General features: G+C 39.5%; 1 protein-coding gene across 1 annotated transcript in view; it reads left to right on the top strand.

Moving 5' to 3' along the window:
- itga9 (integrin, alpha 9) overlaps positions 1 to 19,895 on the top strand; it is a 410,365-nt gene extending 390,470 nt beyond the window's left edge. The window contains exons 27-28 of the mRNA XM_059971083.1: positions 6,680 to 6,799; positions 13,992 to 19,895. Coding sequence (XP_059827066.1) covers positions 6,680 to 6,799; positions 13,992 to 14,090 — 219 coding nt within the window. The 3' untranslated portion in view covers positions 14,091 to 19,895. The remainder of the gene's footprint in view (positions 1 to 6,679; positions 6,800 to 13,991) is intronic.
- Positions 19,896 to 24,612: the final 4,717 nt, after the last annotated feature.

Raw genomic sequence — 24,612 nt, 5'->3', positions numbered from 1 at the left:
ATTTGAGAAGCAGAAACTAAAGTCAGATGTGTTAGTATTACAGTGGGGTAAGGGGAATTACAGAGGCATGAGAGAGGAGTTGGCCAGAATTGATAGGAAATGAACACTGGCAGGGATGACAGCAAAGCAGCGATGGCTGGAATTTCTGGAAGCAATTCAGAAGGCGCAGGATGTATACATCCCAAAGATGAAGAAGTATTCTAAATGCAAGATTGCTTTTTAGAGTAGCTTGTGTTTGGACCCACTAGGGGATCAGCTGTTCTGGATTGGGTGTTGTCCAAAGAACATCTGTGGCTGTCAAGAGAAGTCAAAACCAACATAAATACCAAAGGGAGGGCATTTAATAGAGCAAAATTAGTGGGAAGTTAGAGGATTATGAAGCTTTTAAAAACCAATAGAAGGCAACTAAAAATGTCATTAAAAAGGTAAAGATGGAATACGAAAGTAAGCTAGAGTGGATATTGGACCACTCAAAAGTGATGCTGAAGAGGCAGTAATGGGGCGGGCGGGTGGGACAGGGAAATGGCAGATGAACTGAATAAGTATTTTGTGCCAGTCTTCACTGTGAAAGACACTAGCAATACTGTGGAAGGCCCAGGTGCCAGGTGTCATGAAGTGTGTGAAGGTACCATTACTAGGGAGAAGATGTTTGGGAAACAGAAAGTTCTGAAGGTAGAGAAGTCATCTGGACTAGATGGTGTACACCCCAGAGTTTTGAAAGAGGTGGATGACGAGATTCTGGAGCCATTATTGATGATCTTTCAAGAATCACTAGATTCTGGAAAATTGCAAATGTCACTCCACTCCTCAAGAAGGAAGAAAGGCAGAAGAAAGGAAACTATAGGCCAGTTAGTCTGACCTCAATGGTTGGGAAGATGTTTGAGTTGATTATTAAGGATGAGGTCTCAGGGTAGTTAGGGGCACATGATAAAGCAGGCTGTAATCGGTTTGGTTTTCTCAAGGGAAAATCTTGCCTGACAAATCTACTGGAAACCTTTGAAGGAATAACAAGCAGGATAGACAAAGAAAAATTGATTGATGTTGTGTACTTAGATTTTCAGAAGGCCTTTGACAAGGTGCCACACATGAGGCTGCTTAGCAAACTACGAGCCTATGGTATTACAGGAAAGATCTAGCATGGATAAAGTAGTGATTGACTGACAGGAGGCAAAGAGTGGGAACAAGGGAGCCTTTTCTGGCTGGCTGCCAGTGATTAATGGTGTTTCATGGGGGTCTGTGTTGGGACCGATTCTTTTTATGTTACATATGTTAATTATTTAGATGATGGAATTGATGGATTTGTTATAAACTTTGCAGATGAAATCAAGATAGGTGGAGGGGCAGATAGTTTTGAGGAAGCAGAGAGGCTACAGAAGGACTTAGGTTAGGAGAATGGACAAAGAAATGGCAGGTGGAATACAGTGTTGGGAAGCGTATGGTCATGCACTTCAGTAGAAAGGGTTGACTATTTTCAGAATGGAGAGAAAATACTAAAAACTGAGGTACAAAGGGACTTGGGAGTCCTTGTGCAGGATTCCCTAAAAGTTAATTTGCAGGTTGAATCTGTGGTGAGCAAGGTAAATGCAATGTCAGCATTTATTTCAACAGGACTATGTGTTGAAATTAGAGAGGGTTCAAAGGAGGATCCCAAAAGGGATTCCAGATTTGAATGGCATGTCATATGAAGAGCGTATGATGGCTCTGGGCCTGTATTCACTGCAGTTCACAAGTGTGAGGGATGACCTCTGTCTCAGAGGCCAACATTAGGCTGTCTTTAAAGCGGGTGAACCCTCTCAAGGTGGAAGACCCTGACAGTGTACCTGGTAAGGCTGTGAAAACCTGTGCCAACCAACTAGCGGGAGTATTCAAGGACATTTTCAACCTCTCACTGCTACGGGCAGAAATTTCCACTTGCTTCAAAAAGGCAACAGTTAAACCAGTGCCTAAGAAGAATAATGTGAGCTGCCTTAATGACTATCACCCAGTAGCATGAAGTAACACTCACATCTACAGTGATGAAATACTTTGAGAGGTTGGTCATGACTAGACTGAACTCCTGCCTCAGCAAGGACCTGGACCCATTGCAGTTTGCCTATCGCCACAATAGGACAACGGCAGATACAATCTCAATGACTCTTCACATGGCCTTAGACCAACTGGAGAATACAAACGCCTATGTCAGGATGCTGTTCATCAACTATAGCTCAGCATTTAACACCAACATTTCCACAATCCTGATTGATAAGTTACAGAACCTGGGTGTCTGTACCTCCCTCTGCAATTGGATCCTCAACTTCATAACCAGAAGACCCACAATCAGTGCAGATTGGTGATATCTCCTCCTCGCTGACTGTCAACTCAGCACCTCAGGGGTGAACTGTGCACTGCAGGGGTGCGTGCTTAGCCCACTGCTCTACTACTCTCTCTATACCCATGACTGTGTGGCTAGGCATAGCTCAAGTACCATCTACAAATTTGCTGATGATACATCCATTCTTGGTGGACTCTCAGATGGAGATGAAAGGGTGTACAGGAGCAAGATATACTAACTAGTGGAGTGGCATCGCAGCGACAACCTGGCACTCAATGTCAGTAAGATGAAATAACTAATAGTGGACTTCCGGAAGGGTAAGATGAAGGAACACATATCAATCCTCATTGAGGGATCAGAAGTGGAGAGAATGAGCAGTTTCAACTTCCTGGGTGTCAAGATCTCTAAGGACCTAACCTGGTCTCAACCTATCGATGCAGTTATAAAGAAAGTAAGACAATGACTAATCTTCATTGGGTGTTTGAAGAGATTTGGTATGTCAACAAAAACACTCAAAACCTTCTATAGATGTACCATGAAGAGCATTCTGACAGGCTGCATCACTGTCTGGTATGGGGGCAGGGGAGGGGAGCTACTGCACAGGACCAAAAGAAACTGCAGAGGGTCACAAATTTAGTTGGCTCTAGCTTACAAAGTACTCAGGACATCTTCAAGGAGTGGTGTCTCAAAAAGGCAGCATCAATTATTAAGGATCCCGACACCCAGGGTATGCTCTTTACTCACTGTTACCATCAGGTAGGAGGTACAGAATCCTGAAGGCACACACTCAGTGATTCAGGAACAGCTTCTTCCGTTCTGCCATCTGATTCCTAAATGGACATTGAAACCGTGAACGCTACCTCGCTTTTTTAATATATATTATTTCTGTTTTTGCACGATTTTCAATCTGTTCAATATATGTATAATGTAATTGATTTTTTTCATGTATATTATGTATTGAACTGCTCTGCTAAGTGAACAAATTCCACGACACATGCTGGTGATATAAACCTGATTCTCATTTTGATTCTGACCTCATTGAAACCAATCGAATGGTGGAAGGTCTTGATAGAGTGGATGTGGAGAGGATGTATCCTACGGTGGGAAGTCTAACACCAGAGGACACCGCCTTAGCGGTCTGTCCTTTTCGAATGCAGATGAGGAACTTCTTTAGCCAGAAAATGGTGAATCTGTGGAATTCTTTGCCACAGGCACAGGCAGCTGTGGAGGCCAATATTTAAGGTAAAGGTTGATAGATTCTTGATTTTGATTGGTCAGGGCATGAAGGGGTATGGAGAGACTGCGGCTGAGAGGAAGATTGGATAAGCCATGATGAGGTGTCAGAGCAGACTCGATGGACCAAATGGCCTAATTTGCTACAAAATCTTATGGGTTTATAAAGACAATGCACTACCATTTTCTCAAAGATAATTTCAAACAAGCTCTTGGCTGTAGTTTCACTCTTTCATTTGCAACAATGTAACAAATTTTGAAGCAATTAAATAATCTCTTAAGATCTGGATTACTACTGACTGTTGTCTATAGTGACTCATCGAGTAATAGGTAAGAGAGTGAGACTTTTTCTTCTTTGTTTGGCACTGCAGCAGAATTGGAATTGGTTTATTATTGTCACATGAATTGAGATACAGTGAAAAGTTTGACTTGCTTATTGTTCATACAGACCAAATCATTCATCATCATCATTTTTGTACAAAAGTGTTTTGACATTGCCGCCTTCTGGCAGTGTCTTTACAAGCCATTGTCAATATGCTCCAGAGATTGTCTGCCTGGTGTCAGTGGTCACGTAACCAGGACTTGAGATACGCACCAGCTGCCCATATGACCATTCACCTCCTGCTCCCATGGCTTCATGTGACCCTGATCGGGGAGCTAAGCAGGTGCAACACCTTGCCCAAAGGAGACCTGGAGGCCTTACACCTCCTTTGGTAGAGACGTATCTCCAACCCACCACCCTGACCATATCATTGCACAATCCATTGAGGAGGAACAAGGTAAAATAATAACAATATAGAGCAAATATGTAGCAATTGCAGAGAAAGTGCAGTACAGGTGAACGATAAAGTGGAAGATCATAATGATATTAGGTCATTTATATTTCTACGTCATATTGTGTAAGTCTAATACACAGGTAATCATTTATTTTGCAATGGAATTTTTTGTTTTTGTTGTTTTTTTTTCTCAGCTTAAACTGGTAAAACATGAGATACAAGCATAGCCAAACGCATTCATTTCTCAACTGTTCGGAACTTTCAGAGTATTTAGTATTGTTGTTTTCTGGATATTTGCATAAATATTGCTGTGAAGACCTAATTGTTTCATGCTATTGTGTAGTGACCTTGGGATGATACCAGTTCTAGAGATTACTACTGGGACGATGTATACCCTGTTCATGTTCCATTGTTTTTTAATTTCCTCTTTTAATTATGGATATTTGTGGTGTTTTTCACATTGATTTCTGTATGTTATCTGTGTATGGAATGGCTATATCTTGTTTATCCTGTATTGCTATATCTGAACGGTTATTATGCCTTGTCCTATCTGTAATAATGGATTGGTCATAGTATGATTTGTAGGATTCTGACTGTAAAACTGGATCACGCTTGTATTTATCATAAGGAATGGTGTCTTTTATGAGTTTGTATTTTAAAGCAAGATTTTGGTGAATGATATTTGCCACTTGATTGTGCCTGTGCAGGTAATCAGATTAAGTTAAACTGCTGCAGGATCCTGTAGTGTGTTGGATTGTTTCTGGATTCTCATGGCATTTTCTGCATTTATCATCTTGAATTTGTTGGTTTTTTATTTTGTATTTTTGATAATTTTTTGTATTAACCACCTGGTCCTGTATTGCCACTAGGAACCTTTCTGTTACTGGGAAGAAATTTCCAACACTGAGCTAGGTGTTCAACATCTAGTTTGCTCAGGGATGTCTTCCATGGAGGGTCATTCTCTTCCATTCATTCATCACTTCTTTTCAGTAGTGATCATTTCTTCATTTTTCCAAGTTGTTCTTTCATTCCATTTCAGTAGTGTGTACTTCTTATCAGGATAACAAATGCTCGTGTGGAGTGCTGGATCGTATTTTGTTTGATGAAAATATTTCTATAGAAGTTTTATCTGACTGTTGTGTAAACTCTTTATGTCTGTTATTCCTTTTCCTAGGTGGGGTTAATTTAAGTGTGTTTGAGTGTACATACTGATTGCTAAAACTTGCATTTTGGTTTATAATTTTCTTTCTGTTTCTAACCAAAATATTATGCAAATAGAATATATAATATGGGTAGAGCAGAAGTGTTTATTGCCTTTGTTATATTTTTACTATTGAGCTCTGGCAATATTCTTAAGCTTTGAAATAAATTCTGTTGAAACTTTTCCCTTTATCACACTATGATCTATTTTCTTTGCTTGTTGAAATCCCAGATACTTGTATGATTCATATTCATTCATCAGTTGTATTGTATCCTGCTGCTCTGTTTTGTATTCTACTAGCTCTACTGCAGCTTTCTTTATGCTTTATGTTCTGCACTTATCCAGTCCAAAGTTCATGTTTATATCTTTAGAGAATAGTTGTACTAATTGCTTTACTGATGAAGAAACATATAATTTCAAATCATCCACCTATAGGTTGTGTGTCAGGGTATAATTTGTCTGGTTGTCTCTAACTTGATGCTCTATTTTCATCTGATTCAGTAAATTAGAGAGCAAGTTTAAAGCTAGACAAAACCATAATGGTCCTAGAGAGTCACTCTTCCATTATTATTATGACAATGAGAACATTAAATAAAGATAAATTATGTAAATTATTAACCACTGTGAGACTGCTGGACAAATCTTTGCTGATAAAATCTGGCCGCAAAATGAATCCAAAATCAAGGCAGAACAGTTGCCACTAGCCTGGAACCGCCATAGGGTTGTTAAATTTGCACAGTGCACCCTCAGCTCCAGTGAAATGATTTTTCCAAAAAGTCAAGTCCTTTATTCACTGCTTTGTTAGCAACTAGCAAACATACAATCATGAAGCGATGAACTTAGGCACATCCAAATGTAAGCTAAGCATGATTCATTGATATTAAGTGATCAGCAAAGATCTGACCTCCGCCTGTCGCAACCCAGAAAGTGCCACACAAGATAAGCAAGAATACTTAACTTATTCCCCTTGCTTTTACCATGCCCCCACTAATGTGACTAGTTACCATAATAAACACATAACACCGAATACAAAGGAGTTAGAGAACAAATACATGGCTCCTAAAAGGTACATTAGATTGCAAGAGAGATGTGCATGTGATTCCATTGTTAATATACTGCGAACCTGCTCGTTTAACTTGAAGATTTCTTTTTGATTAGGTGGTGTTTGAAGCATTGCATAATCTGGAACCTCGTGGTTATGTCGTGGGATGGATCATCGCTATTAGTCTGTTTGTTGGAATACTCATCTTCCTGCTGCTTGCTGTTTTGCTCTGGAAGGTAAACTGCGCAATAGAATGGAATCAGAACATTGCCTTTACTTTTCTTTTAATAGAAATAGACAAACAATGTCTGATGGGTTAATGAATTCTTTAATTTTAAAAGCAACCTACAGTGCTACTATAAAATGATTGAATTGGAGAGAAAATATATAATAACAAACAGTCAGGTGAAGCAAGTAGTTATGAAAGCAAAGGGTAAGTTTGTTAATCATTCCACAGTGTTAGACTACCATTATAAGGGAACAATGTTGTAATTATACAGCACTTTGATCAGGTCTGATCTCCATTCTCACAATTTACCTTGGAGGTGATGTATTGTGTTCACTCTTGGGATGATGAGTTATTCTTTGAAGCTGATTTAGATTGTTCTATGCTCAGTGGAATTTAATAGAAAGGGTTATTAGAGGGTTATGGGGTAGTGTGGGTTTAGTACTTTTTTTGAAGGATTATATGGGTCGGCACAACATGGAGGGCTGAAGGACCTGTACTGTGCTGTAATGTTCAATGGTTCTATGGGTGTGATTCTGAGGAAATGTACAAGGCTGAAAGGGGCTAACAGGATATAGACTGAGAGGCCACTTCTTAAGGCTGGAGAATCTGGTCATGATTGTAAAGTCTACGGGGGAGGGGAAGTACACCACTTACCACCAAAATATGGAGAAATTCTTTCCTAGCACTTGGAATTTTCTCCCTCAGGGATCATGCGATTGCTCAGTCAATAATTATATTCCGATCAAAAATTGATAGCTTTTTAGCAAAAATAGAGGGATGAAGGACGTGGGTATCATAGGTGATAAAGTACTGGACATTTGAATTCCAGGATAATTAAACTTTAATTAAAAGCTAGAATTAAAATGATCTGCTATGGTGACAGCATAAAAATCTATGCGGATCCCTTTGTTCTTCAGGGAAGGAGATCAAATTCTCTCTCCCTTTGTTCACCTTTTCCATTCCTCCCCTCCTTATTTGCAAGACCTTCCCTCACCTGGTACAATCCAGAATCACAGAATCACATACCTGTCCACTTGGCTACCTTCTCACTTGGTCCACTTTTACTATACCTTCTCCACCTCCACTTGGTTCCATCAGGCCATCATCCCTCTCGTATCTGGTTCCAGCTATCAACTACGAAGCAAGATCTAACCTCTGTCTCCACTCACCCACCTATTCCATCTACCTAATTTTTTCTCTCCCATGTGTGTTTTCACTGCCCTACCAGCTTCTTTCTCAGCACACTCCCCTCTCCTTCTCCCAACTGTCTCCATATGCAGGTCATTTGTACTTAATATGTCATCTATACTAGCCTCTGTCTTGCTACCCCCTCTCATTTCTTTATACTGGTTATTGTCCCTGTCCAGTTTCAGTCCCAATGCAGGATCTGAAACCGAAACGATCCCTTTGCCTCCACAGATCCTACTTGACCCATTGAGTTTTTCCAGCACTTTACATTTTGCAAGAAAATTAGGTGTTCTTATTTTGTCTGGCCTATGTGTGAACCTGGAGCCTAAGCAACAAGCCACTTGGTTTAGGCCAGTTAATGTTGTTGACCCAGCAAACAGCAGCTTGATACCGTGAATGAATTAGTGGTATATGATCATATTGAAATCGATATCAAGCTATTTCTTTGCACTTATCTCATTACTCAGTGCTGTATTTGGGATATGGGGAAGTTTGATTTTTCAGAGACAAGTTCCATGAAAGTGTTGTCACATTCACTAAATGCCAGATTATGTAAATTCTGAGTTATGGGGTTGGTTGTTGAATCATGTCTTTATCCGCACTGCAGTTTGTTTAGTTATAGGGAGGGATGGGATAGGCCGGGCTTGTTTTCCCTCTAGTGAAGGAGGCTGAGGGATGATCTTATAGAAGAAAATAATAATATGAGCGGCACAGATAAGATCAATAATCAATATCTTTCTCCTTTGGTAATTACAGTGAATTCCAGTTAATTGGGACCCATTGGGACTAGTACATTTTGACCCAATTAGCCGCAGTTTCATGAAAATATTTAAAAACATATAAAAGCACAAACTGAGTAACAAATTATGTATTAAAGTGAAATACACAGCAAAGTAGAACGCTACCAATACTACCTCAATGCTATAAAACTGTATTTGCTCTTAATACTTACCAACGGAGCATCACGTTCTTTTGAACAAAATCAGCAGAGACACCCAGTGCAGATAATGGACTGCCATCATACTATGCTGTTGATGATTGCGTCCTCCAAATCTTCATTGTAACATTCAGATGATTGCCGATACCTTCAAATTCTTCATAGTCCCTAACTTGCTGAAGAAGTGAAATCATTTTATTTTCACTCCAGGCCAGTTCTGGGATTTCCAAGCCTGAATGCTTGAAACCACAGTGAGGAAAACAATTCTGAATAGTCTTACTGCTTATTTTTCACCAACTATCAGTAACAAAACTCACTGCTTTTTCAACACAAATGTGCACAACTGATGCTATTTAAAAACAGTGTTATATCTAACAGCCACTCAAGTGATGTAGGTTAGAAAATGTTAGAAAACAGTCCCCTGCCCCGATTATGTGACATAGTGTTCCAAATAAACGAAGAGAATCCTGGCTATTTTCTCAATTAGTTTTTGTTCTTTAAGAGTTGTTCCAAATAAGTGGCTGCCCCAATTAACAGTTGGCCCAATTAGCCTGAATCTACTGTAAATAGATGGCATAATTTTATGTGAGAAATAGTTTTAAGGGGCATCTGAGAGATGTTTTTTTTAAATAATCAGCGATATTTGGAACATGCTGCCAAAGGAAATGCTGGAATCAGATTACCATGTTTAAAAGATATTGAGACAGACACTTAAGTATGCAAGGCATAGAGAGATACTGCCCTAATGTGGGCAAATGGATTAGTATTGATGGGCAGAAAGGTTTGCATGGATGGCAACTCTATGAGTTTTAACATCATAGGCCTTCCTGGGCTTCCCGGTCTAGGCATGATTGGATCATCCTTCATATCTTTTTACCTCAAAGGAATATATCATTGTTGAAAATACTGAAGCAACTCCTTAATTACAGTACACCTCACTGAGCAACTTATGTTATGATCTATTTTCCCTGTGTGTTTTTTCCAACCCTCCCTTTAACTCTTCCTGCCTCTCCTTAAGCTAAGTCATAAGTTTTGGCCCCATGTTTCTCACTCTCAAACTGAAAATCAAACTCTATGATATTATGATCATTGTTCCTGGGGGGTTCTGTATTATTAATTAACCTCTTATTAACATACCCAAATCTGAAACAGCCTGTTTCCTGCTATTTCTACAATTCTTAGAAACAGTTCCTAATGAAATCATGAATCCATTGTGAAGATTAACTTTGTCACTTTGTTTTGTCTGATCTATTTGAAGGTTAAAGAAACTCACGATCACTTTAGTTCCTTCCAGTTGTATTATTTCTTCACTTATATTCAATCCTACAATATAGCTACTGTTGGAAGGCCTTTAGACTACTCCTGCAGTGATTTCTTTCCATTACTATTTTTAATCTTCACCAAAACAGATGAAGTACTTTGATATTTTGAGCCAAGATCATTTCTCACTGGAGATCTCATTATTTATTATCACAGCTAACCATCTCCATGTCTGCCTCTCCTCTGAAATGTTAACATTAAATGTCATTGTTGCTTGCTTTGAATTGGTTATAAAATCATTTGTTGTTATTTCTATTAGTGCCAACAATTTGCCTTGCTGTCTAAATTCAGTCACAGAGCTTTTTACTAATAGTCCTTCTTATTTGAATCTAGTTGAAGGGGCACTCTTAACATTTGGATGTTCTCTCTCTTCTGATCGCCGTCTTGCTGCTGCCCTCCATTTTACAACTCTACACTGTTTTCTTACATCCTTTCCGTTTAACTGTGAAGTTCTCCTCACCACTGCACCCACCCCACACTGTTTAATTGGAAGATGGTGACCAAGCAAACTGACCATTAAAAAAACTTGTTCCTGTTCTGGTTGTGAATGAAGATACCACAGAGACAATAAAGCTGGTGGATATCAAAGTGTTTATTCCAGACAACAAGCAGGCATCACACTGGAGACACTATTGGTAGACGAGACCTCCTGATTTAATATTACATCACAGTTTATATGTTACAGAACAAAGGTCACAACAGGACAATTTCTATAGTTACAATGCTTTCATACTGCTTCCTTTTAGTTTCAAACACCTGGATACATTCATTCATATTCTCATTCTCTCTCTCTCTCTCTCTCTCTCTCTCTCTCTCTCTCTCTCTCTCTCTCTCTCTCTCTCTCTCTCTCTCTCTCTCTCTCTCTCTCTCTCTCCCTCTCTCCCTCTCTCCCTCTCTCCCTCTCTCCCTCTCTCCCTCTCTCCCTCTCTCCCTCTCTCCCTCTCTCCCTCTCTCCCTCTCTCCCTCTCTCCCTCTCTCCCTCTACCTCTCTCTATCTCTCTCTCTAACTCTGACTCTATTTCTCTTTATCTATCTCTCTTTCTATCCCCCTCTCTCACCCCCTTTCTCCCCCCTCCCCCACTCTCTCTCTCTCTCTCTCTCTCTCTCTCACACACACACACACACACACACACAATCACTGTTACCTCTCTGGCTGCATTCATGTACATGCAGACTTCTCAGGAGAATGGGTGTTTCCTGGTTTGCAATCAACCCCAATCTGCAGTCCAGGAAGACCATTGTTCCGAGCGCCATTTAAAATTCAATCTACAATCCACGTTCAGGTCTGAAGACTGCTTGCTGATGAAATTGATATTTGCTATATACCATAACTCCAGAATATGCCCTAACAGTTCTGTGTAGTTTTCCTGTACGATTTCCACATGATGTTTCTACAAGTTGGCAGCACAATTGAATATGGTGGTAATGAAAGCTGATGCTCATAAGTCAGAACATAGAATAAAAACAAATCTAATGAGGAGGGAGGTTGTGGTGCAGTTTATAAAATATTAGTGAGACCACATCTAGAATATACAGCTTTGGTCACCACAATATAGAAAGGACATGAGTGCCTTCAGAGTATGTTCACCAAGATGCTGCCTGGGATGGAGCATTTCCGTCAAAAGAAGATGAGTTTGTTTACTTGGAGCAGAAAAGGCTGGAGTGTGGGTGGGATCTGAGAGAGGTGTCCAAAATTATTCAGGGAGGTGGGCTGAAGAAAAGATGGTCAGTAGTAAACCTTTCCCCTATAGCAGGGCTGTCAGTAACTAAAGGATGTAGGTTTAAGAAAAGGGAATAAATTTTTTGGGGGGCTGAGTGGAGAAGATTTTGTTTTTACTAAGAGAGGAGTTGAGTTTGGAGTGTACTGCCAGAGTGGATGGTGGAGGCTGAAACTCTCAACAACATTTCAGTATCTAGATAGGCATTTGAATTGCCAAGGCAGAGAAAGCTGTTAAACAGAGTTAATACAGATGGGTATTTCATGAATAATGTAGGCAGGAGAGTCTCTTTGGGTGTTGCACGATTCCATGACCATATTTCACAAGTTCTCAATCGTCTGCAAAGTGTGTCGGGTCATTCCAGAGAATTTGCAAAAATTTATCTCTTCTGTTTCTAGTGCTGACACTGTATTTCCTGGCACTGTCTGTTTATATTTCAGATTTCAAAGCTTTATAGATTTCTCTTTGACATGAAAGTTAATTTTCTAATGCAAGCATAAAATCAGAAAATTACCTTGTAAATAATTCAAAGAAAATGTTATTATCAAACATTACAGAAGCTTAAAGCCTTTCAAAATTAGTGTCAGTTCCCCACAACTGTTAATAATCCTGTACACTTAACAAAGCTACACTTTGATTTATTTTTATGGATATAATAATATTTATGGTAGAAAGCATTTCTGATCAAACGGTTATTTACGGAAATGGTGAAAATTGCTTGGACCATGAAAATTGTTGTGTTCCTAGACTTCTACCTCAATTGAGATCAGATTTCCTTGTATAAGTTTAAAGTGAGGCCAGATGTCAGGCTTAGTTGTTGGGGTCTGATTTCACCTGAGGCAGAGGGGCTGTGGAGGTGGTTACACATCCCTGTGAATGCTGACAAAAATGTGAACTTCTGGTAAGAAGTTTAAATTAGACTTGTATAAAAAATAGCAGCTGAAGAGAGACTTGCTGGCATGAACATGTCCTTAAGTTTTCAGCATGGTCATTGAGATTTACGTAAACCAGAGCAAACCACAAATAAACAAAAACAGACAAAGTTGAGGACTGACAATGCTGGCTGCTCCCATAGGGAGTGCATGAGAGAACTGATTCACCGGCCTATGTTTCATGTTATGTTTACCATTCTACTGGAATTGTGGTGTAAAAAACAAAACTTGATATAAAATAACAATATAAAGTATTCATGTTCATGTTTAGCTGAAGATTTTGTGAACTGAAATGCTTAATGTTAGTGGCCACTACAGTGTAGCACTTAGAGTGCTGTTGACAGGAGACATGTTTCCAGATACCATTAATAGTATTAAAGTCATAGGGTCATAGGAGAGTACAGCACCAAAACAGGCTCTTTGGCCTATCTAGTCTGTGCCAAACCATTTAAACTGCCTACCCCTACCGACCTGCACTGGGACCAGAGCCCTTCTTACCCCTACCATCCATGTACCAATCCAAACGTCTCTTAAATGTTGACATTGAGCTCTCATGCACCACATGCCCTGTCAACTCATTCCATAATCACCACACAAAATATTGGCCACTAATATTTTTCTTCTCATTTATGTTTTTGCATGATCAACAAGATGATTGTTGCCAACACAGTCTCCATTTTGTCAGTGATCTAACTGATTTTACTTAAATTTGAACTTGATGAAGTTAATGCAAAATAACTGTTCCTCACAGGCCCTTCACATTCAGTGTTCCTGGCAATACACGGATATTCTGCCTTTAAAGGTCACTTCAGTTGACCTTGTGTAAAGGAATGGTTTGACTAAGGTTTCCTGGGATGAATGCAACATCAACACCAGTCACTCAGACTCACTCACTACCCAGTGAATTTGATGATACTAGTGTGGGTGGATTAAAACAAAAAAATCTCTGGTAATGATTAAATACAAGATAAATAGCATTATGCAAGGGGTAAAAATCCAACACTGATCATAATTACATTTGCCAAAACGAAGATCTCGTGAGTCATTCCAAAGCTGTGTATTTATTTTGGATTCTGATACATCTTGCTTTTCTTTTTTCACTAGATGGGCTTCTTTCGCCGAAGGTACAAAGAAATCATTGAAGCTGAGAAGAACAGAAAGGACAGTGAAGAAAGCTGGGACTGGCTCCAGAAAGACCAGTGAGCTCCAGAGAATTAAATCATGTGACATGCAGCAGATAACTGACCCTGCTCCAGAGCCTTCCATATCTGGAAGAGAGATCCTTCTCCAGATTTTTTGGAGAACTGATAATTGAATATTTGTGTAATTCAGCAGCTGGAAGTGTTCCTGAGGCAGACACACCAAGCAGAAGATCTGTTGTGTGGTGCTTGGGCTTCCTTTAAGAATTAAGAATGCAAATGCTGTGGAGACTAAGAATGGAAGAGAATAGGATTTGCAACAACACAGCCCTCAGGAGATAAATTCTCTTTGTGTGTTTAGTAAAGAAAAGCAAATATTTTTATAAGAGAAGAACTTGTCTGTTCAAATGTTTATTCCTTTATATTTTTATCCAAAAGTTTTTATCCAAATGTAATTTACTCATATTCAGTTGTTTATCAGACTCACTGCACTGATGTCTTGCTCAGAGCCTGAGTGATGACAATTTGATGAAGAAGCTATTTTGCCAGAAGCTCTTTGCAGTAAGATCAACCTTGGTGATGAAATTCATGACCACTTGCAGAGTTATCTACCACTTTCAGTACTGTACATACTTTGCACTTTGCCTCAATCTCTTTTCCATTATCTGCTGTCTGAAACAGTGAGATTGTGTTGCTGTACACTATATAAAATATACTTTTCAGCCTATCATGGAAGTTGGGAGCAGCTGAGGAATTATTAAAGGCCTCCATGCTCTAGTTAGCTCCAAGAAAATGATTTCTGTGTCAGGCCATAATTCAGAGACTTCTCCCCTCATCAGCTAAAACTATACCATGTGTCGTTCGGTTAGAATAAAGTTTGTCTATGGTAATCTCTAACACACAGTACTGACTTTTACCACTGGATCTCAAGACAGGAACAATGGCTGCCTACCTGCATCTGCAGAGAAAATAGTTGGTGGACTAGTATGCAGGCAATAGCACAAAACTTTCACGAAGTTTGGGAGAAAGCTGATAAAGAAAGGAATAAAACAGTTTCTGTATTTCTACAGGATTCCTAAGACACTCCTCGCACACCAAGTTATCACAGAAATATTTGTTGAATGAGATGAGGGGAGAGAGACGAGGGAGAAGAATTAAGGACTGGAGTGAAAACAGTCAAGTGGGGAACATCAGAAGAAGTTTGACGACTGAGGAAAAGTGTGAGGAGGTTTATTGTGAAGCATCTGATAGCAGAACTGAAAGTTTAAGATACTTTACATGTGGTGGAAAATAATGAGAGGTGCATTTGCAGGTGGTGAGGAGGTAAGTGAATTAGATGGGATAAATTTTGATTGCTTGGGAAATTGAGGGCTGTGGGCAACTGGCATGGTAGAAGAGAGGAAGCCTAGTGTAGATCAGCCATGATCATAAACAAGAAATTCTGCAGATGCTGGAACTCCAGAGTATCATACACAAAATGCTGGAGGAACTCAGCAGGTCAGGGAGCATCTATGGAAATGAGCTAACAGTCGATGTTTCCAGCCAAGATGAGACAGGAAAGGAAGGAGGAAGTTGCCAGAATAAAGAAGTGGGGCGAAGGAAAGGAGGGCAAGTTAGAAGGTAAGATAGCAGCATGCTCAGACGCAGTGGCTTTTACAGAGGCAACCAAAGATATAATTGACTTTTTTAAACATACTTTTTGCAATTGCAAGAACCTGCTGGACATTGAAAACTTAAAGTACTTCAGGTGTACCCCATCAGCGAGTTGCTTGTTGGCAGAGAAGCTAGAGGATCTGGACGTGGTGTGGATTGTGCTGCTGTTTGAGTCAGAGAGTCGGTGTTGATGCACGAATGTGGTGTCCGGCCTAACAGCGAGTGATCGTCTTCCTCAATTTTTCTTGTGAATGCAAGACCCTGTTGGACATTGTTAATGTGGAATTGCTGCAGGTTGGTTTCACTGGTTTATTGGGTCATGGTAAGATGGACAGTGAAGGGGAGCTTCATGGTCTCAGTTGTAGCAAGGACTAGGCATCAAGCCGTGTGTCACTCAGGAGAGAGGCATCGAAGCTGCTGCGTTCCACTGGAGTGCCAGAGGCAACTGGTGCAGCCTCCGTGCTGGGAATGGTGTTGCCCCCAGTGTTCACTCATTCAGCTGCAGACTGCTGCAGTGCCCATGGACTAAGCTTTTCTGTGACTGTATTTCACTGCTATCTATTCGTGTTATATGTACCTTGTGCTGTGTGTGACTGTTGGTTCTGTGCTTTTCACCTTGCCTCCGGAGTAACGCTGTTTCATTTGCCTGTATTCATGGTATTAGGGTATGGTTGAATGACAATTAAACTAGAAGGTGATAGGTGAAGCCAGGTGGGTGGGAAAGGTAAAGGGCTCGAGTGTAAGGAATCTGACAGGGCAGGAGAGTGGACCATGGGAGAAAGGGAAGAAGGAGGGGCGCCACGGGGAGGTGATAGGAAAGTGAGGTAAGGGTAAGAGGCCGTGGGGATAGAAGAAGACAGAAGGGGGAGGGAAAGAGAAAATGAAATTACCTGAAGGGAAATCAATGTTCATACCATCAGGTTGGAGGCTACCCAGATGGAATATGAAGTGTTGCTCCTCCACCCTGAGCTGGCTTGATCATTGCAGAAGAGGGGTCCATGGACCAATATATCAAATGTGGATTTGAAATAAATTGGTTGGAAACCCAGAAATTTTGCTTTTGGCAGATGGAGCGGAGGTGCTCGAGAAAGCATTCTCCGATTTATGTCCGGTCTCGACAATGTAGGGTTGGCCGCATCGGGAGCATTAGATACAATAGATGGCCTTAACAGATTCAGAGGTCACGTGTTGCCTCACCTGGAGGGACTCTTTAGGAGCCTGAATGGAGGTGAGGGAGGAAGAGCTCTCACCTTCTAGCTTGTCCTCATTCCCCTCCCTCACCTTTTTATTCTGGCATCTTACCCCTAATGAATGGTCTTAGCCTGACCCATCGACTGATTATTCATTTTCTCGGATGCTGCCTGACCTGTTGAGTTCCTCCAGCATTTTTGTGTGTGTTGTTAGTCATGATCATTTTGGAAGGTGAATCAGGTTTGAGGGACTGAGTGGGCTGATTATATATGCATAGATTCTTGTATTGGAGTAAGGTGGATTAATTCCCGTGGTTTGTGTATATTTAGAATGTGTTAACTTTGTTAATTCCTCTTCAAAAGTGTCATGAAGGGAAATCCTTCTCACTGACTCTTGACTTTCTGGTGACTGAGATGCTTGTGCAATACTGAAATATGATACTAACAAAAGCAATACTAAACATTCTGAGGAAAGTTTAATTCTGGAGCTTTCATTCGTGTTCTAGTTACCTTAATACTCAACTATTGCAAAGCAATTCCAGCAGCCTCCCTTCTTTCAATTTCTATAAGCTTGAGGTATTCAAACATGCTGCTCACTGCCCTGTGTAGTGCACACCCAGTTATGTTTCCCCATTATCCCTATGCTCACATTAGCTTCAAAATAAGCAAATTTTGAAATTGTTGCCCACAATTTCAAATCCATCCACGCTATTGCCATGTCATTTCCTTCCATCATTCTGACAATCAAAACATCTGCTCATTCCACTGATTGAAACATCCCACCATTGACCAGGTGGAGTTAAATTTACCCGATAGAGGCATATCAAGTTATAAGAGGTATAGGGGGAGTAAATACAATCTTTTCCCCATTTTAGATACATCAAGGTGAGGGTTTTAAGTTCAGAGGAAGGGGATTTTAAAGGGGGATTAATTGGTAAGTGTGTTTATTGCATAAAGAATGGTTGGTATGTGGAAGTTGCTATCTAAGGAAGTGGTTAATTCAGCTATCATCACAACATTAAAGAAGCTTTTAGACAGGTACAGTAATTAAATGGGAATGTCTTTGAAGGACATGCCCATGTCCTAACGTGGGCAAATAGCTCAGCAGGAACATGCACCATGTCCTGTACTACGATGGCCCTCAAAGACTCTTACCAACATCTCCTTATTTGATACGGAAATAAATTTTGTTTGATGATACTCTTGTGAAGCTAGAGATATAATTGAAATTGTTGATGTGTGTCATGTAGCATAATTAATGAGTTTCTGTTATTGAATGTTAGTAGGTTATTAATTTCCTGACATGGATTATGGTGGAATGCAATATAAATGAGGATGATTCAAACCTGCTAAGGAATTCAGTTGACCTACATGCAGTTTGCAATCTGTTTGCCTGAAGCTCTGGATAACAGCATCACTGAACTTCCTTCCCTGACACAATAGTGTAGTAATCGGTGTAGCACAATGCAGTAACAGCATTCTGAAGATCAGGATTCGATTTCTGCCACTGTCTGTAAGGACTGAACACTCTCACTGTAATCATGTGAGTTTGCCCTGGCTCTGGTTTCCTCCACATTACAAAGATTTTAAGTGTAGTAAGTGTGGGCAGCACGTCCTCAGACTGTGTTTGATATTGATGCAAACGATGCATTTCACTGTATATTTCAATGTGCATGTGACAAATAAAGTGAATCTTTATGTCTATAATGTAAGGAAACCAAAATGTCTCCCAAAACTTCAAATGAACTAAGTTCTCAGTGAGATTTGTTCACTGTAATACTTAACAAAGTAGATTGTGCTTGAAGTTGGTGATAATTGTTCACAGCTTTACGCTGCAGGAGATTTTATTTATTTGCATGTGCTGGTAATATGCACTAAGCATAGATGGAGGTAACTGCAACATTTTTGTGACAGGAATGGGGCAGTAATGCCATTTGCTTGCTGAAGGTTATGTCATGAAGGTGAGTCTCTGGAATTAGATCACAATTAGGGCATGATTGTACATTGCAGGACAGATTTAAATCTGAAAAGCCTGCCTTCATTTCACCAGGATGTCGTCTGCATTACTGGATAAATTCTGTATTTTGCCCACTGAAAGAGAGCAGGAAAGGTCCATAGAATCATATTCTAATAGGGCACTCATTGGTAAACTTCAACAAGGTTCAGACACCCAGTGGAGAAGTAAATGGGAATATAATTACCTCTTTTTATGTAGTTCTGTGACCTGATTGAGTGAAATTCTGGATTATTTATTTATGGAGTTACTACATGGAATAGGCCATAACAGTCCTTCGAGTCACGCTGCTCAGCAATCCCCCGATTTAATCATGGAACAATTCACAAAGACTAATTAACCCACCGCTCAGACTGTGGGAGGAAACCAGAGCTGCCAGTGGAAACACACACGGTCACAGGGAGAATGTACAGGACAGCAGCGGGAATTGAACCCGGATCGCTGCTACTGTGAAGCAATGTCCGAACCACCACACTACCTTCTGCAAGGCGCTCAGGGGGAAATGACAACAGAATCTCCAGTGTGGATCTAAATCAGTGTGAAGTCAGGTTCACAGAATGGCAATAATGGTTGAATGCTCTTCAATATTGGTTGATAATCAAGTCACAGAAAAGATACAAATATAAAATTGATTTTTCTCAATAAAGCACACTGGTCACTGCCTCAACAAAAATAAGTAACTTGTCAAGTAGATTTATTCCATACTCATATGTTCACAGAAAGTTCAGATCAATAAGAAAATGTTATTTTAACTGTTGGAGAGAATGTACACCTCACAGAACAACTGCACGTCTGTCAGAACCTCATTGTGTAAACATTCCAACCAGCGGCGTTTGAGACTCAATGTCAGACCTTGATAATTGGGCAAGAGAAAGAGCTGGACTCTGGACTTTATCTTGGAAGAATGTAATTGCTATGAAACTAATGACTTGCCAATCTCCAGCTTAAAAAAGAAAAAAAAAATCTCAATATTTTTGTGGCAGTCCATTTATTAAACTTGTTACTACTAGCACATTAACTGGCAGTGTCTAATCTTATATTGTTAGATAACGCAGCTGTGCTGCCTGAACATGCCATAATTCAAAAGGTGCCATGTTTCTGTCATTCTGCTTCATTATTCACTGAGATTTCAATCCATGGTATGAAGAGTTTCAAAGGTATGAGGAAGATTTGTGTCTCTTGAAGCAGAGGAGGTTTTTGAAGTGGTCACCAAGAGGTTTGCTGAGGGCAGAGCAGTAGATACTGTGTACATGGATTTCAGCAAAGCCCCACAAGGTAGTCTGGTCTGGGAGGTGAAATTGCATGAGATGCAGGTGAGCTGGAGTCTGGATAAAATTGGTTTAGTGTAAGGAGTCTGAGAGCAATAGGACAGGGCTGTTTTTCAGAATGGAGAAAACAGGTGGTGTGGTGTGCCTCAGGGATCAGTGCTGGGTCCACTGTAGTTTGTCATTTATGCTAATACCTTGAATGACAAAGTTAGAGAGTTTGTAGATGACACCAGTGGTGACATAGGGGACAGTAAAGAGTGATATCTGAAAATCCAGTGAAGTCAAGATTATCTGGGGAAGTGGGCCAAAAAATGGCAGATGGAATTTAAATCCGACAAGAGCTAAGTGATGTATTTTTGAAAGATACACTAAGGGAGGACTTGCACAGTAAATGGCAGGGCACTGGGAAATGTTGTAGATCAGAGAGACCTAAGGGTTTAAGTACATAGTTCCCTGGAAGTGGAGACACTGCTAGACAGGGTGGTAAAGGAGGTATATGGTATGCTTGCTTACCATTATCGCATTGAGTATGAGTGCAGAAAATAGCTATATTACACATTGCTAAGTCTGTACATGGAATATTGTGTGCAATTCTGGTCATCACGGGTAGGGGTTAGATGAATGTTGGCCAAACGCAGGTAAATGGGAGTAGTTCTGGGGGACACTTTGGTCAGCATGGACAAATTGTCTTCACCCTACACAACTCTATGACTTCACTCTAGTGCAGGGGTTCCCAGCCTTTTTTATATCATGGACAGACCCTGCCAATAACCGAGGGTCTGGTTAGGAGCCCCTGCTCTAGTGACAGTAAAAATCAATATTAGACAGTGATCTCTAGTATTGAATCTTGAGATAAACCTTTGAGAAAGGAAATTAAGACATAACCAAGATTGCTTCAATATATCTAGCAATAATGGGGAAACTGCATTAACCTGTAGGAAATAAAACCTTTTTGTCATAGCAAACTGTGACCTAGAAACCTCTCTTTGGACTCATTGAACAATTTCTCATTATAAAAAACCTAAGTTGTGGGACAAATTTAAAAATAATGGAGGTTAATTTATGAATAGGAGAGAAAAATTTCAGAAACATATTTACAGTGGTATTGTGGTAGCTTTCAAATTACTTAAAATACAAAAGCTACTTAAAATATATCAACACCTAAAATATTTTTGAAAGATGTAAAATCTGCTTTTGAAGTATGTCTTATCAAGTGTTTCGCCTGTGATAATTGCTAAGTTATCCAACACACAGCCCTTGATCAACTGCAGCTCATTTCCAGGTGTGATTGGTTCAGTTCTCAGGGACAAGTAAGCTGGGGATGAGCAAACAGTAGTCAGGGTGGCCAAGGGGGGTGTCAGCAATTCCAAAAACAGGAGCAGAATGCCCCGTGTAGCAGAGGTGGAATCCCCATTCATGGAGGGGCCTTATTATAAAAGAGAGCACAGTTGCTTCTCTTTTGTAGGAACAAATTCAAGATCTATGAATTGTCAGATGAAAAATGACCAAATGTCTTTCCAGTTAATTTCATGCCATTCTGGTAATTGCCTAAGTAACAATAATCATGGTAATTGAATATACAGCCCATAACAGAATCCAAGCATGGGGTTTATGGAAATTGTGAACAATCCTTCCAACAGCAAATATCACCTGATCAAAATTTTATTCCATAAGATTATCCCCATTTCTATATTAACCTCTGATCATTTTTGCAATACTATGGCAGGAATCACAGTTTTGATGCCCAAAAGCAATTCTGCTTATCTGATGCACAGTTCAAAATATTTGCACCATAACTTGTGCATGACAGGTTTCAGAGTAAAATGACTTTGATCACAGCAACTTCTGATCTGCAGATGGATACCACAGTGCAAGGGGACAGATTTAAATAGTTTCTATGACAGATGCCACACATAATCCTGTGTTCCAAGTCTTTTTCACGTAATTCAGGTTGTATTCTTGGTGTGCTGAGTTAGTGTTGATTTATCAGCAACATGATAAAGCAAATGCTATACATAATAAGATAGATCAAAATACAAAATAAGATTAGCTTAATCGTGCAAGGCTGGATAGTAACTGCTGGATTTCTTTTCTCTATGTCATTTGACATAAGGGCATCATTTGAAATTTGACTTCTACATCAGCTGCTTTGAAAGTGATTTCTTTGTTATCTTTCATTATGTGGATCACTTATTATGTTTTTGAAAAGTATGTTAAAATATTTCTCAACAAAAACATTGTATATTCAATTTTTAGGAAACTGAAATATAGTTTCATATAATAATAAAACTTGGAGAAAATATTTATGACACAACATTTCACAATCAAGTGACTAAACAATCATTGTACTATTATAAATGAGTATGCCAAAATATGTATATATAATATTGACTACATCATGTGGCCAACAATGTTTACTTCCTTGCATAAGTAGTGGACTAGTTTTGAGTGATCTATTTGACTGATTTTTTTTCTCCTTGTTCTCAGAAATTTGAGATTGTTGGTCTGTAATATCCATTTAAGATCTTCATCCACCAAAGAGCCTAACCATACCTTCAGAGAAGTTTTCTTACAATTCTGGAAATTATTCCCTAAACTAAACTAAACTAAAGGCCAGTTGCAGGACTTAGATCATGTCTGATCAACAATTAACAAATTCACAGTCCAGACCTGAAGGAAAATCTCTAAATATGTCATAATTTTATAATTAAGTCAACCTAACACCACCAAAGTCAAGTAAGTGTAACCCTGTTTCTCCTTAGGCTTTAGACTATTTCTTTTATACAATGCATGTTACCATAGACTTATGTAATCCAATTTACAAGTGAATCCATCTTCCTGCGCTTCAGTGAGTCTGCAAACAACTGTGAATTGAAGGCAGGGCTTCATTTGTAATCGTGAATGAACTGTGTTTCTTCAAACAAGGCCCTTCAACTGGAAGTTACTGTTTAAAAAGACAAATACAGCAAAATTGTTCTCTGTCAGTTGCACTAAACAGGCTAGAGTTCAATGTTTTCCATTGTTCATTTTGCAAAGAAGCAAAAATTGTTCTGTCTCAAAACACAAAGAACATTTTACAGCCAATGAAGAAAAAGGGTTTATAAGAATAATTAATCTCAAATAAATAATTTTACTGATTTCCAGTGGATTTGGAGTGAATAATATTGTATTTATGGGAACTTTTATATTAATCTGCTTGCTTAATTAAATAGTGATGAGTTTTACAACTAATCTCCTCTGAGTAGAGGGGAAGTTCATCTTTGGTCGCAGGTAGATGTTTAGAAGAACAATCTAATAGTGGGAGCTTGCCATTCTCTTGCTCAAACTATTTGAACATGAATGAAGTCCCTTAACCATCGTCCAGTTAAACTCAACACAGGACTGAATTTGAATCTCTGATCTGAATGACCTAATGCTATGTAACCCAGTGGAGTTCAGAATGTTTACATATTGCTGACCTTATTTGAGCTGTATTTTAGACACACACTGCACTGCATACTAATAGCCAAAAAAAGGTCTTAAGCTTTACTTTTGATTGGAAGATACTACTACTACTGTTTCTTTATTATATTTGGGATTTGATTTTTCATGTTGTTGCTTTGTTCTTTCAAAAGTATATTTATTGTTACCCCTTTCAATTTTATAATAAATTAATTTGTATTGTTACACTGGTATTCTACATTGTTCACATTCATTCGCATGGATGTGGAGACGATGTTTCCTCTGGTGGGGGAGTCTGGGACTAGAGGGCACGGCTTTAGAATAGAGGAACTTCCATCAGAGCAGAGATGAGGTGGATAGAGAGTAGTGAATCTGGCATTCATTGTCATCAGTGCTGTGGAAGCCAAATCACTGGGTATATTTAAAACAGGTAAGTTCTTGATTAGTCAAGGCATCAAAGATTTTGGGGAGAAGACAGGAGAATGGGGTTGAGAGGGATAGTAATCAGCCATGATGGAATGGCAGAGCAGACTCGATAGGTCAAATGGACAAATTCTGCCAACGCCTTGTCTTTATTCCTGGGATATGGGCATTGCTGGCAAGCAAACCTTTGTTTTTCTGTAACTTCCTTTAATATGAGTGCCCATTTCAGAGAACATTCCATAATGTTGTTATCTGGATTTGCATAAATCCACGCAATGTTAGTTGTTTTTATAAACAATTATCAAAAGATCAGATGGACTTTTAATAATGGTTTGCAGCTTCACAGTCACCATTATGATTATTTCTCATTTCTTTAACTAACAGAGCTGAATGTCACAGTATTAACACATACTTTAGGAAAATTGGAGCAGGCTTATGGCTTACTGGTCCAGTTAAATAACCACCATGCTACCAAAATCACTGATGGAATTGTAGTTTGCAATATTCATCAGTGTCAAGTTTACATGGGAATGTGGTTAACGGGGAGTGTCACCATGGTTTTGACCACAGGAGATCATGTCTCACAGTTTTTGGAAG

Source organism: Hypanus sabinus, chromosome 1, assembly GCF_030144855.1.
Source record: "Hypanus sabinus isolate sHypSab1 chromosome 1, sHypSab1.hap1, whole genome shotgun sequence".
In the NCBI taxonomy this organism is placed as follows: Eukaryota; Metazoa; Chordata; class Chondrichthyes; order Myliobatiformes; family Dasyatidae; genus Hypanus; species Hypanus sabinus.
Note: the sequence above shows the minus strand (reverse complement) of the source record. Positions and strands in the feature narration are given on the sequence as shown.